This window comes from Carcharhinus amblyrhynchos, chromosome 26 (genome assembly GCF_965287045.1).
Source record: "Carcharhinus amblyrhynchos chromosome 26, sCarAmb.v2.hapA, whole genome shotgun sequence".
Lineage (NCBI taxonomy): Eukaryota > Metazoa > Chordata > Chondrichthyes > Carcharhiniformes > Carcharhinidae > Carcharhinus > Carcharhinus amblyrhynchos.
This window is the reverse complement of record NC_137349.1, coordinates 25,657,396-25,672,872: the sequence shown is the minus strand read 5'-3', so window position 1 is coordinate 25,672,872 and position 15,477 is coordinate 25,657,396. Positions and strand designations below refer to the sequence as shown.

The 15,477-nt window shown below is 40.2% G+C and overlaps 1 protein-coding gene across 4 annotated transcripts in view; it reads right to left on the bottom strand.

Annotated features, from left to right (window-relative positions):
• LOC145358559 (ran-binding protein 3-like) overlaps positions 1-15,477 on the bottom strand; it is a 99,667-nt gene that overhangs the window by 15,605 nt on the left and 68,585 nt on the right. For 3 of the 4 annotated variants that reach the window (XM_080212713.1, XM_080212715.1, XM_080212714.1), the window contains 5 exons: positions 8,720-8,869; positions 2,704-2,813; positions 1,480-1,564; positions 1,054-1,189; positions 180-304 (listed from right to left, as the gene is read on the bottom strand). In XM_080212713.1, the coding sequence (XP_080068839.1) occupies positions 180-304; positions 1,054-1,189; positions 1,480-1,564; positions 2,704-2,813; positions 8,720-8,869 (606 nt within the window). The remainder of the gene's footprint in view (positions 1-179; positions 305-1,053; positions 1,190-1,479; positions 1,565-2,703; positions 2,814-8,719; positions 8,870-15,477) is intronic. The other variant, XM_080212716.1, reaches the window with a different exon arrangement.

The window sequence follows — 15,477 nt, the reverse complement described above, 5'->3', positions numbered from 1 at the left end:
TTTTCACACTTCTCAGCAGAAACCTTGGGAGCAGATTTCTAGCTGGGGCAGCTACAAAGAAGGAAAATATTTTAAAAAATAAAGTTTACCATTTCAATTCAGTACAATGGACAGCACTCCCCAACAATTAGTCAAGTTAGATACAAACAACAGACATTTTTGGAGTTTCAATCACATACCTGTAAAACATTACTCTCTGCTTCTTCCCCAGTGATAACTTCCACCTTTTCCAACAAGCATTTCTTAGCTGTTGCTTTGGTATAAGCAGCTGCAGACTCCTCCAGTGATTCTGTCACATTGTTTACTGGAATTAAACAGAAATTAATTAATACTTGGATATATTTGGGACTTCGTTGGGTCTCATAGTGCTTCACATGACTTTAGTTTTCTTCAAGCGCAATAACCACCGTGGCACAGGTAAACGCAGCACTCATCTGTGTTAGCATCATCCCACAACTGTTAAAAATTTAAAGTTTATTCATTAGTTACAAGTAGGCTTACATTAACACTGCAATGAAGTTACTGAGAAAATCTCCTAGTTGCCACACTCCGGCATCTGTTCAGGTACAAAGGGAGAATTTAGCATGGCTGGCACATCTTTAAACTGTGGAAGGAAACTGTGGCACCCAGAGCAAACCCACACAGACATGGGGAGAACATACAAATTCTACATAGACAGTGACCCAAGCCAGGAATCGAACCTAGGTCCCTGGCGCTGAGAGGCAGCAGTGCTAATCACTGTACCACTGTGCTGCCACAATCGTAAATCAGAATGATAGCAGATACAATATATAGCAATGATAGCAGATACAATATACAGTACCGAGTTAATGATCAGGGTTCCAAACTAAATTACGGCAGATGCAGAGAAACTGAAATAAAAATAGAAAATGAATTCATGCTTCAGGTCGATGACCTTTGTTTTAAGGGAAGGTCATTGATCTGAGACATTAACTGTGTCTTTCTCTCCATATCTGCTGCCTGCTCTGCTGAGTATTTCAGCATTTTCTGTTTTTATCAAAGGCCAAGTTAACTACTTTTAACATCCCTTACCTAACCAGTCAGTAGCCTTCTCTGGTGTAGCTTCCTGTGAAGGTTCAGGCACAGATCCTGATGCAACTCCTGCATTTTCTCCAAATATCTGGTCCTTGCTGCTTTCGATGCTCACATCACCTGGCCGTGGCAAACTCTACAAACACAATTAACAATTCCAGGAATATTGTTGATCACTGCCTTGTTAATACCTTCCAAGTTATACTCAAAGATAGCAATGGTCACCAATTGTTAACTATCAAATAAATGTCTGAATCGTGTTAAGCTAGTAAAAATTTTAAAATTATTTAATAGTACAGCTCAGAATAAACCAGTTGTGTGTTAGGGCTCCTCTTCCACTTGACACATACACAACTTGCATCCATCCACACAACAACATTAAGAGAATATAGATCATGAATGAAGTGTTTAATTTGCTGCACTCACCAACACCCTCTCACTCATGTTTTCCCCAAAAACAAACTTGGCACCTCTTGCATTACTATCTGCATTTTCTCCAGAGTCCAAAAGACTAAAGTTGGGAGAGAAAAATAAACAATACCTAAGCAACTGGGCAAAAGTATGACAGACGTAATTTGGAATGAGTAATTACAAAGCAGTACACATTGAAAGAATAGCAGACACATTGAATTAATGGTACTGAGCTGGTTCCGAAAGGTTGGAAGGCACCTGGAAGGGATAGCAAGTTCAACACATAGCAGTCAATGGAGCAAAGACATTGCTGAACTTTAACAAAAACATAAAATGCTGTAAAATCGCAGCAGATCTGACAGCATCTGTAGAGAGAATAGAGCTAACGTTTTGAGTCTGGATGACCCTTCGTCAGAGTTGAAGACAAAGAAAACAGGATGAGATTTATATTATGAGGGTGAGGGTTGGACTGGAGGATGGGGAAGATACATTTTTTTCCATTCTTTGAATTAGCTTAACGCCCATATTAAGCCCAACGGTAACACTTTTGATTTTGGCAAGAGTAATTGGACGGAATAAGAATTTGAAACAACTTAAGGCCAGCTTTATCAATGGTGGGGGGATGAGAGATCTCAATACTGAGAACAAGAATGCTAATAGTTTTAAGAAATACTAAGGTTGGAGCCAGAGATAAGACGTAGTGGAAAATGCTAGTCTTAAGAGAAACATGGGAGAAACTGCATCTTTGATGAACCAAAAGAAAATAATTTTCACTGATTAAATAATGGAGATCAAGTTACAATGTTCAAGGTCTGGAAGTTGCAGAGAGTAGAGTGAAAACAGAATTAGATAGCCTTATCATTTATTACATCATGGTGTTTACAATTAAGATTTGGACTGAAATGGCACTGAAATTTGAGACTACAGCAATACCGTTGCATAATATAATTTTGGTTACCAGATGATAGATAAGGATTTCAAATTCAGAATTTTTAAATTGTGAAGTGATGAGCAAGGGTGCACTGCAAGGCATCACTCGAGGCATGTTTAAACAAGCAAACAACAAACTGATACCCAAAAAACAGCCCTTACAGTTACTCCTGTTTAGAAATTAGTACATTAGTGTTTGTCCCTTACAGACTTGCACTTATTAAAATGTCAGGCACTTTATTAGTTCAGAATGCTTTGAAAGTCATAGGCTATACAGATTCTGTAAATGCAAATGGATTTAGCACTTACTTTGCAGTGTTCTGTTTGATGTACTGGAGAAAATAGTTGGTAGCTGGTAATGTTTCTCCATCTGCAGAAGTTTGCTTCAAAGGACACGTAAAGTCACTGCCCTCCATCATCTGTAACACATCAATATATAGTAGGTATGCACAAGCTAGAACACACAAGGTTCCAACACAATTCCTGATTAGTTACTTTTATCCATCTCTTGGCATTCAGTTTTTGCTAAGTGATGTGCAAATATAGATAAGAAAACGTGATCAGCAGGGAGAAATCTTTTCTCTCAGAAGGTTATGTTACTTTGGAACTCTGCCCCCAGAAGGCAATGGAGGTGGAGGTCATTGAACATTTTAAATGTGGAGGTAGATGGATTCTTGTTAGACAAAGGAATCAAAGGTTATCGGGGTAGATAGGAATTTGAAATTCAAAATACAATCAGCCATGATTTTATTTAATGGCAGAACAGGCGTAAGGGTCCAATAGGCCTACTTTTGCATGGTCACTATCCAAATGTTTGTATTATGGGGTCTTCAGATAAAGCAAAATTGAAAACCAACATTGAGCTATTACCTAGAATAGTTATACACAGTTTAGTATGTCTGTAATTTCATGATTAGTCAATGAACTAAGAGGAGGAGTTCATTGGGAGTTCCGCAGCACACATTGAGGCATGGGGGGTGGTTGTAAGAAGAATAACATAAGGGGAGCCACTGCCAAAGTTACCCAGGCTGGAAGGATGGGTTGAAGGTGGCACAAAGACTGGTTAATGGGTGAGAAAAACAAAGTGAGGAAAAGAGAGTTAGAGGGACAACAAAACACTAGTTGTGGATGTAGGGGTTGGCGGAGTAGAATGGGATGTGGAGGTGTGGTATGAACGGGTGAGAGTGCAACATAGAAGGGGTAGGGGTCTAGCACGGGGGGTTTGGAATGGGGAAGGATGCAATAGGGATAGTATGAGTGGAGTTGGAGGGAGAGATGGCATAGCAAGGGAGGTATGGAAAGGGAGGCATAGCAGTGCTGATGTAATTAGTTAAGTATATAGATTTAACCATGAATGCTTTGCAGGGCTCCACTGGTCTTCCATAAAATATCTTTCATATGAACACAAGAATTTTAGGAAAAGAAGATCCTAACAAATCCATATTTTCTTTAAGACCAAGCCCACCTTCTCAGCATACATTTCAATATTGTTTCCTCTAGTGAAACTTCCACATGATTATCAAAGGGATGGAAGAAGGGTGAAGCATTAACACCAGCATGAAGGTGGTGGGTTGAATAGCTGAACATTAAATTCTATCACACTTTGAATCAAAAATCGTTTCCTTTACACTTTTAAATCTCATCAAGTCCCCTCACATTCGAACTTTTATTGTGGTGAACTCCTTGACAGAAGCACTTTTGTTAGTTCATTACCTGGAAAGCTTCAGTGAGTTACTGTCTCTTCAGAGAAAACAGGCCTAATTTCTTTAATTTTTTTCCCCCCAATTTAACTTTCCAGATATCAAGAATCACCAATGTAGTTTGCCTCTCCATAAATCTGCTGAGAAAATATCCTATAAACGATTTGACAACTGAACTGTATGCAGTTTCCCTTATTACCTTATAGAGGATTGGCTGTCTAATAGGAAGCAGAGAGTTGGTATCAACGGGTGCTATTCTGGTTGGTGGTTGGTGACTAGTGGAGTGCCGCAGGGATCGGTGCTGGGGCCTCAACTATTTACCATTTATATAGATGATCTGGAGGAGGGGGATGAGTGTAGGGTGACGAAATTTGCTGATGACACGAAGATGAGTGGAAAAGCAAATTGCGTGGAGGGTGTGGAAAGTCTGCAGAGAGATCTGGATAGGCTGAGCGAGTGGGCGAGGACCTGGCAGATGGAGTATAATATTAGCAATTGTGAGGTTATCCACTTTGGCAGAAATAATAGTAAGAGGGATTATTATTTAAAAGGCGAAAAGCTGCAGCATGCTACAGTGCAGAGACCTGGGGGTCCTTGTGCACGAGTCACAAAAACCCAGCCTGCAGGTGAAGCAGGTGATCAAGAAGGTGAATGGAATGTTGGCCTTTATAGCGAAGGGGATAGAATATAAAAGTAGGGAGGTCTTGCTGCAACTGTACAGGGTACTGGTGAGGCTGCAGCTGGAGTAGTGTGTGCAGTTTTGGTCGCCGCACTTGCGGAAGGATATATTGGCCTTGGAGGGAGTGCAGAGGAGGTTCACTAGGCTGATACCGGAGATGAGGGGGCTGGCCTATGAAGAGAGACTAAATAGACTAGGTCTGTAGTCGTTAGCGTTTAGAAGGATGAAGGGGTATCTTATAGAGACGTCTAAGATAATGAAGGGGATGGATCGGGTAGAGGTAGAGAGATTCTTCCTGCTTAGAAAGGATAGCAGGACTAGTGGGCACAGCCTCAACATAATTGGGGGGGGGGGGGGGGGGGGCAGTTTAGATCAGAGTTGAGGAGGAACTTCTTCACTCAAAGGGTGGTGAATCTCTGGAATTCTCTGCCCGTTGAAGTGGTGGAGGCTATCTCGCTAAATATATTTAAGTCACGGGTAGATAGGTTTTTGATAGACAGGGAAATTAAGGGTTATGGGGAGAAAGCAGGAAAGTGGAACTGATACACTTCAGATCAGCCATGATCTTATTGAATGGCGGGGCAGGCTCGAGAGGCTAGATGGCCTACTCCTGCTCCTATTTCTTATGTTCTTATTACCTTTCATCTAGAATCTACAGGCTTTTAATATTTGGATTTGGTATCATCCACTACTTTGTTTACTTGCTCTCACAAATTGGTTGTGTCTTGTTCGATTAGTCAGCTCCCTCCAGGCAACTGGCACTTCTGCTTTTGCTGAAAGAGGAGGGGAGGCTTTCAGTTGGAATATGTTACAGTTCTTTGGTTCATCTCTTGCATCAGGATCCCCAACTCGCAAAAACATCAAATCTCCCTACGCGTCCCCATTGTGCCAATGTGAACAATTAGTTTATTTTGCTGTTACCACTACAACTTTGTCTTTCAGCAGTAATGCGGCCTCTATTAGATGCTGTTTTGTCAAATTTTTCATTCCTGGTGTACTTATAAGAAGTTTTTCCTGTGCTTGTTGTGTACTTAAATTAGGAGGAAGGATTCCCACCACAAAATTTGTCATGGCCCACTTTTGCATTAAGGATAGGTATTCGGACATGCATAGCCTCCATTTTTTTCCATGTTAATATTTCAATAGACTATCAAATGAAGTGCAAAACTTCTCAATGGCTGTGACTCTGTTGAATCTTAACTCTTCATGTCTTGTATAAAACACATGTCTTTGTTTGTCCACATTGGAAGCTTAACTGCAAACTTCTGGAAGTGGAAAACATTTTACCAATTCTGCTGTACTTCAATGAAAAGTGTAGGAAAAGGTACACATACAAAAAGCAAGGTGAAATGAAACAAGGAAAAGGCTACAAATTTTTGACTCAAACATAAGGATGTAAAAGACAGCCCAAGACTCCAACTGCAGGCACCTTGTCAAGAACGCAAAGTCAACTCTCAAGACATTAACTTGCCTTACCATCACATGCCCAAAATGCAACCTCTTCCAAAAATATGGGGAAACTAGCTATAGTTTGAATACAGTATTTTTAAGCTCCTTTTGTTCTATCAATGCCTTCATATTACCTCACTAAGCTGATCTTTATATACCATCTGCCTGTTCACTCCTTTCTAGCATGTTTGCTGATCACTTAATTCATCATCTCATCTCGGGGAAAAGTTAATATTTAAGATAGGTGTTTTCTATCTGTTGTTCTTTTTCTTTGCTCTCCCTGATTTATCCAGTTCCATTAATTTCCAGCTTTCTTTTACAGAGACTTGACATTGAAAATCCCAGAATCATTAAAATTACAGTTACAGAAGCCATTCGACACATCATGTGTATTAGTTCTCGTTCTTCAACTGGAGCTTACTCTATTTCTTTTCAGTTATTCTAGAATATTCTATTTCAAATATTTATTACATCACCTTTCAAAGGGTATTGTTTTTGCCTCATAATTGCCTGTAGAAAAGAATTCTGTAATTTAGTGAGTCTGGAAAAATCTCTTCTCAACTGCCCTTACATTCTTCAAAGAAATTAATGCTCCCTCTTTTCCTTTGTTACTATTATCCAACCACTAGGAACATTCTTTCATCGTCTGCCCTCTCAAAACGCTTTCATTATTTTCATAATCTTCCTCTTAAGCTTCTCTATTCCAATGAAAAATCTGAATTTTTGAGCAGGTCTGACATTTTAATTTTCTACTTTGCTCTCACACCAATGTCTCTGTCCTTGACCTACAGCAGTGTTAGAGTTTTACAGCACAGGAGGCTCTTTGGCCCATAATGTTTGTGCCAGCCACCAAACACCTATTTATTCTATTCCTATTTTCCAGCAACTTGGTCCACTTCCTTGAATGCTATGGTGTTTCAAGTGCTCACCTAATATTCCAATGAAGCTCAACACAAACTCAATGAACAGCTGCTCATGCTTCAACTAGGCACTTTCAGACACACTGACTTCAATTTCAGACCATAATTTCTGTTCCCATTTTCTTCCGCTGTTTCATTTTCCTACCATTTTTGATTTCAGAAGGTAGCCGTTCATTACTTTGCCATTCACTGCTTGTCTGACCACATCTTGAGTTTGTCTCATTATCACTCCCTTTGGCTCTGCACAATAATTCTTGTGTCATTTAATTTCTTCCATCTTCCACCCTTATCACCCTTTTGTTCTTTTTCCACCCAGTGCTCATTTCACTTGCTTAAAAACCGACTGCACTTTTATATCATGATGTAAACCAAAATCCCTGTTAATGAAAGAAAATTAATTAAACCACCATTTGACCACCACTATCCAACCAATTCTTCAAGCCAATTATATCCATTATTTCTAGCAATGATCAAAACCAATTCAGAAATCAGAAACTTCAGACTTTTCTCTTTAAGTTTCCAAGGGTCTGTCTTTTCAACTTCTGAGTACTTTTATCCTGTGCCAGTTAGGACAATATAGTTTGTACAAGCAAATTACTGTGAATGCTGCAATCTGAAACCAAAAGAGAAAATGCTGGAAAATCTCAGCAGGTCTGGGCAGCATCTGTAAGGAGAGAAAAGTGCTGACATTGTGAGTTTAGACGACCCTATGTCAAAGTTTGTACAAGTTGCTCTTTTTGCACAGCAATTCATTTACTCTAACCTGTTTCAAGAGCAACCCTATTCAGGTAGGCAGCTCACTGCGTCAACATTACTCCAGCAGAACTGGTACTTGGCTTGACAAAATGTACCACTAAATTTGTTTCTTTAGTGGTTCATTGTCCCTGATCTTTCCAAGTTACTCTGATTCTCAGTTTCAATTTCCTTTCTGAGATTAAAATCCTTGCTGCCATTTAGTGCCTAAGGTGCATTTCATACAGTAATGTTTTGCATTACTGTTTGTTTCCAAAGTCTTATTACGCTTCCATCAGTTCACACTTGATAAACATGACTGATGCTCCATTTCCACACATTAAGCTTTCAACAGATTCTTAATAAAGCATCAAGTACATATTGCTCATGTTTAAATCACCCAAGGGTATCCTGTAACTCACTTCACAAATCAACATTAACATATTTTTTTAAAAAGCTTCAAACAACACGTGGCACAGCAGTTTATGCATGGGATTAACAAAATCACATTAACCCAAAGAACTGTTCAATGCAAGCACAAACTACAGGGGGATATGATGTGGAGATGCCGGTGTTGTACTGGGGTGGACACAGTAAAAAGTCTCACAACACCAAGTTAAAGTCCAACTGGTTTATCTGATATCACAAGCTTTTGGAGCACTGCTCCTTCATCGAGTGAGTGGAGTGGCACTCACCTGATGAAGGAGCAGTGCTCCAAAAGCTTACGATACCACATAAACCTGTTGGACTTTAATCTGGTGTTGTGAGACTTTTTACTGTACGGGGGGATTTGTAAGAGCATTGAACAGCACCTGGTGACTTCTCAATACTGTAATAACATGAACCTTCACTCTGTCTTGAAGATTTTCCCCAAACACGAAGTTCGTCTGTTCCATAAGCTGCTCAGGCTGCTCCTGGCTATCCACCTTTTCTTCTTTCTCATCTACTTCACAGCTGCTCTTGGACTCTGATGATTCAGCTAATTTTGCATTCTCCTGGAAATGTGGAGAAATCATTTTAAGTGAACTATGTACACATCCCAGTAAGCCAAATATCAGGCGATTAGGGTTTATATATGAAGTAAACTTTCCAAAAACCTATTTCAGGGTCCACCTTGCCAAACAGAAACAGAGACTGCCTCAAAGATCTTCTGCTATCATTATCACTAAAAACATTTAATCTAAGCTTAAAAAAGAGCTTTAACAGACAAAGGAATGTTACATTCTTCCTTATTCAGTCAACCTCGACATACAAATAATTGCGTACCAAAGTTCAAGATATGGTTCCACCGTTGGCTCAGTTGGTAAACTAGTGCCCAGTGTGGAACTGAGCCATACAACCAAGGTCCCAGGTTCGATCCCTGGTCTATCCTGAGTTAGCTGATCTCAGCTGCAGCAGGTGTACGGGTGCTCCAATTGGCCTTAGTGCCCCTGGGCTAGGGAGGAGAGAAAAAAATAATCAGCCAGGGCTCCCACTCCTGATCATTATCCAGTGACTTGCTAGAAAGTGCATTTGTGGTCATCGGACAAGGACAGGATTGGCTTGGCTGTGGTGCCTCCCACAATTACTACTCCCACTTTCTTCCTTTATAGATTCTGCTCTCTAGGACACTGCATAATTACCTCTCAAGCTGCTTATTATTCATTGTCCAACTCATGAAGACTCTGCCTTGATACTGACTAGCTCACCACTCTGCTCCCTGCTACTTCTCCAACATATACTCAAGCAGCACCAAGATCAACTATACCTAGTCAAGGAGACAGGTAAGCTGGCTGAACACATTCCAAAGCTGAAGACTCTGAGGCTCACCAAGTTGGTCTGAGATGATACCTTCTCCAAAGCCTCAAATAACAGCCAGCCTCACAACACGTGGGTCTACCATCTTCTCAGACAGTTTAGCTGTCTTTTGGACTCCTCCACTAGCTAGGTGCCTGCTCTGCCATTAAGCTCCAAATGACCTTGTGTCACTAAATCTACAAATCTTGCAGGCAGCTGATGGAAGTTTGTCTTGCAATCAATGAGTTACCATCAAATTTCATTTGGGCTCCTTCTGCTAATTCGAGGCCTTGACCACCTGTAATTCCTGCTCTTGTTTTCCGGCTTTTATACCATGTAACAACTTGGCCTCAGCACCTTCAACTCCCCACACTACGCAGTTTCTGATTTCTCTACCCTCCTCTCCTCATGCATTTACATCAATTTCTTCATCAACATAAAATCCTTTGCATTTCTTGTGGTTTTTCACTCCAAGTCATATCTGAATGTTCCTCAATATCTCCTGGCGGGGTACCTCCCCCACAGCTCTCAAATACTCCCTCTATTCCTGCTGATGTTGATGACCTTCCATCCATTATGGCACTATTACTGATGCTCATCATGTCAGTACCTTTAATTCTGTCTGCAACATCTTAACACCCCACCCCCAAAATTTACTCTTGGTCTTCCACCCTTTGAATAACAGACTTGAAAGCATACAGCACATGACTGATTTTGTCAACCACTGTCAAGTCTTGTTTGAACATGTTAAATATTGTATGTCCCACCCATAGTCAAATTCTCTTTCTGCACAAAAATAATACTGGAGGGAAAGGACAAGACATTACTCCTTTTCTCCATAACAAATCACATTCCCCTACCCTACTGTCTCTGAAAGACACAGTGAATTTCTTTAAAGAAACTATCCAACAGCTATCTCACCACAACATCCTCATTCACCTCCTCACTCATTTTAGCTTTTTTTAAAATCTCCCTGCCCTCTCTCAACTAATTTATTTCATGAGTTGGGCAACTTGCTCTCTCAAACCCTTCTCCACCCTACTCTTGATCACTTATTAACCTTTTTCACTCTGTCCTTAACAATGATGCCAATGGCTTTATTTGTTCACATGCTATCCTCATCCTTTTAAAAAGGCCTTTATCACCCCTTTCTTAAAAAACCCATGTGTGATCAGTTGTTCTTTCCAAGTTCACCCCAAACCTCCCTTTCATTTCCTGGTCATTCAGCATGCCATCACCTCCCCATTCTAAGTCATTCACTCCTGTGACTGAACTCTTTCAAACTGAGTTACACCTTGCTCACATCAGAGTCCGAACTGGTCAAACACAAACAATATTGTCTGTGACAGAGATTGTGGTACATCATTCCCTCTTTTTTTTTCCTTGATGTTGAAAGCATTTGAAGAAAGAACTAAAGTAAGCCTGCATTTATTTAGGGTCATTCACATCCTGAGGATGTTGTAAAGCACTCCAGTTCAATATGCCAGCTACCTCCACCATAGTTTGGGTCTACTTTATGCTTTGTGCACCAATTCAGTCTGTGCAATTCTCTTTCCACCTCCAAAGTTTAGGGATCTGTAGTGACCTCCTCCACCCTCTTTCCTCCTAATTGCTATGATCCGTTATGTCATCAATAGGCAATAGACAGAAGGGGGTCAGCGTGTATACTAATGAATCTCAGCTCTTAATCCCATAATTTCCTTCAATGCTATGGACACTTGCATAATAACAGACAAGGCAGAATTTGTTGGCATCATGAAAAGCAAAACCAGTGCTTTTGGCTTCCATATGACAGCAAAAGCTGGCATTTATATAGCAGCACTGGTGTAGAAAAAAATCTTTAATACACCTTAGAGAGGAAATTAAATAGTGGTCATGAATCTAATCCAAGGAGTTAATAGAGAGCTAAAAGCTTAGTCAAAGATGTAGGTTTGAAAAAGTTTATTTATTTGCATCACAAATAGGCTTACATTAACACTGCAATGAAGTTACTGCAAAAATCCCCTAGTCGCCACACTCTGGAGCCTGTTCAGGTGTGCTGAGGGAGAATTTAACATGGCCAATGCACCTAACCAGCATGTCTTTTGGACTGTGGGAGGAAACCGGAGCACCCAGAGGAAACTCATGCAGACGCGGGTAGAACATGCAGACTCTGCACCGACAGTGATCCAAGCCAGGAATCAAACCCAGGTTTCTGGTGTTGTGAGGCAGCTGTGCTAATCGCTGTGCCACCGTGCTACCCCGCCACCCCAAGGGCCTTAAAGAAACAGGGAATGCACAAAAAGAGTCGAATAATGGAGAATTTTGGATTGAGGGAAATGTGGTTGGAGGAGGTTATAGATGGAAGGATTAAAACACAAAGATGAAAATTTTAAATTGCACCACTTGTGAGTCAATTTAGGTCAGTAGGACAGAGGTGATAGTGGGATTTGGAGCAGGATAGAATACAGAGTTTTGATTCAGCTGAAATTCATGGGAGAATGGAATGTCCTCCAGGAGAGCACTGAAATAGTCAAAATTGGAAATATCGAAAACATGGGAGTCTCAGCAGTAATCAAACAGAGTTGGTCAATAATACAAAGGTATACGTAAGTGGGCTTTATGATAGAGAAACTCACCCTATTATTCAATCAAATGTTGAGATTGCGAATAATGTGATTCTGCCTGAAGCAGTGGCTGGGGAGGGAGATAGAGTCAGTGACAACGGAACAGAGTTTGCGGTGGAAATAAAAATTATACCTTTGATTTTTTAAATATTTAGCTAGAGGCAATTGCTGATGTGGACAAAGCAGTTTGACATCACAAAGGTCGGGACAAGTGATGCAGAGGTAGTTTTTAAAAAAATTATTCGTTCATGGGATGTGGATGTTGTTGGCAAGGCCAGCATTTCAGTGTTGGGTGCTGTCAGCATACCTGTGGAATTTTAGCCTATGCTTTCAAATGATGTTCCTAAGACACAGTATGTAAGTAGAGGAAAAAGGGATCACACTAATTGGACCAGGCCATTGAGTGCATTGAGCCAGTTCTGCCATTCAATGAGATCATTGCTTGATCTGCAGCCTAACTCTGAATATCCATCATTGTACCATATCCCTTAATACATTTAGTTAACTCAAATCTACCAATTTCAGTTTTAAAATTAACTAATCCAGTATCAATTATCATCAGCAGAAGAGAGAGTTCCAAACTTCTACCACCCCTGGCAGTAGTAGCAGTAGTTGCTAATTTGACTCCTAAAAGGTCTGGCTCTAATTTTTAGATGATATTTCTGAAGTTCCTCAACTGGTGAAAACAGTTTCTCCCAATCCACCCTGTTTCTCTTAATATCTTGAAAACTTTGATCAACTCATCCCATAACCTTCTAGTTTTCAGTGAATACAACCCCTGTAGTTTGGCCTATCTCTCTTTGTAGCTTAACCTTAGGAGTCCAGGTGGCATTTCAGTACATCTATATTACAATCTCTTCAAGGCCAATACATCCTATTTAAGTTATTTTGTCCAGAACTTCCCACAGTTTTCAAAGTGTGGTCTCACCATGACTTTGTACAGTGGAAGCATGACGTCCATTCTCATATTCTAGATTCAAGGCCAGCATTCTATTAGCCATTTTGATGATGTCCCTGACAAATTCATGATACTTTAATGATGTGTACTCGGGCGCCAAGTTTCTTTGGACCTCCACTGTTTTGAACTTGCATTTTAGCAAGTACTCTATTCTATCCTGTTTAGGTTGAGGATCAATTACCTCACATTTGCCCACACTGAACTCTACTTGCCAGTCTTATCCACTTCGTAATTCTTTGTAATTTTACACTACGCCCACAGTGCTGGCAATGCTGCCTCTTTCTTTTGTTAGCAGCAAATTTGGATATGTGGCGTTCTTTCCCATCGTCTAAGTTGTTATTGAATAGTGAATCTGAGGAACCAACACAGATTTTTGAGGCATAAACAGAAAATGCTATAAAATCCCTGACAGCATCTGCGGGGAGAGAATAGAGCCAACATTTCAAGTCTGCATGACTCTGCGTCAGAGCTAAAGACAACTGAAAACAGGATGAGAACAGATATTTGAGGTCCCATCAGTCACATCCTGCCAATTAGTGTAGCTGCCCATTATCTGAAAACTTTGTCATCTTCTATTCAGCCAATTTTCTAACAGGGTCAATAATTTGCCATCAATCTATGAGCTTCAATTATAGTTAAGAATCTTTTATGTGGAACTTCATCAGATATCTTCTAGAAGTCTATTTAAGTGAGACCCAAAGGAAGTTCCCTGTCCAGTACAATGGATTCTTCAAAACATTCAATTAGGTTCATCAGGCATGACTCGTCCGTTACAAATCCATGCTTGCTTTTTCCGAGCAGCTAAAAATGTTCAAGGTGTTCAGTCACCCTATCCTTAATTTTGGATTGTGACAATTTTCCAACAACATATTCTGTCACCCATCATAAATTGTGGAATGAGATACAATTTTCTAACCTAAAGGAGTATTCCAGAATCAAGGATAGATAGTTCATAACATTCCAGAGGTAATATTACAAAGTTTGGGAAAAGAAGCTCTTGCCCACTAAACTCACACTTGATTGAATGAGTGAACCCAAGTGAGAGGAAATGCCACTGCGATGAATAGCAACAGTGAGATGCTGAATAAAGAAGATTTAATCAACTATTTCAAAATCTGCAGAGAGGTAGAGAAGGTAATAAAAGACCATGGTTACAATTAGAGAATCTGATTTCACTGGTGATTTTGGTTAGGGTCATTGAAGTAATATGGGAAGGACAGGAACTTGACTGAAGAGACTCAAACTGAGTTGCATAAGAGTAGGCACAGATCAGGTGAGTGAACAGCATCTTTGCAATTTTTCAGAGAAAGTTGGGGTAGAATTTTGCAATTACAGCAGCTTCGAAAGAGTGGATGGCATAGTCTCTGACAGTAAACCCTTTACAATGTTTGCAGGCACAAAGGCCAGGAAGAGAAATTTGGTGCTCAGCAGTTTATTGGGAATAGAATCATTGAAGCAAGAAACTGGTTTCATAGACAAGATGAGTTCGGACAGAGCATGAGGGAAGGTGGGAGAAAAAATAGAGATACAGGTTCAGCAATATGCAGGTGTTCCTTAACAGTGAACTCTCCAATCAGTCAACAGACACAACAAAATTTGAGTCAGACAAAGCAGCCATAATTCCCCTTCTCTTTCAAGATTTCCTGCAGCAATTCTACCTGACCAGGTTAATAATTATTCAACAGATAGTCATGCAACTGAGCAAAGAGTACAGCATAAGCACGGGATACAATCTTCAACTGGACAGGCTAGTTGAGAAATTTAACAGCATGCTAAAGTGAAGACAGTAACTAAAACTCACATGACTAGAATTTAACTCTTGCCTGTGTGTAAAGAGATAACCCTGCAGCTGACAGAATTCTCACTCCTTTGGTTAACTGCAGATGTATGTCTGGACTGTCAATAGCCAAAATGACATATAAATTTTGATGCAGGGTCACCGACCTGGAAGTTTCCTAACAGGGTCAATAATTTGCCGTCAATCTATAAACTTGAATTACAGTTAAGAATCTTTTATGCATAACTTCTTCAGATTTTTCTAGACTAACCCTGTTTCTCTTCACAGTTTTAAAGTTTATTTATTAGTGCCACAACTGGCTTAAATTAACACTGCAGTGAAGTTACTGTGAAAATCCCCTCGTTGCCACATTCCAGCACCTGTTTGGGTACACTGAGGGAGAATATAGCATAGCCAATGCACCTAACCAGCACATCCTTCGGACTGTGGGAGGAAACTGGAGCACCCAGAAGAAACCCATGCAGA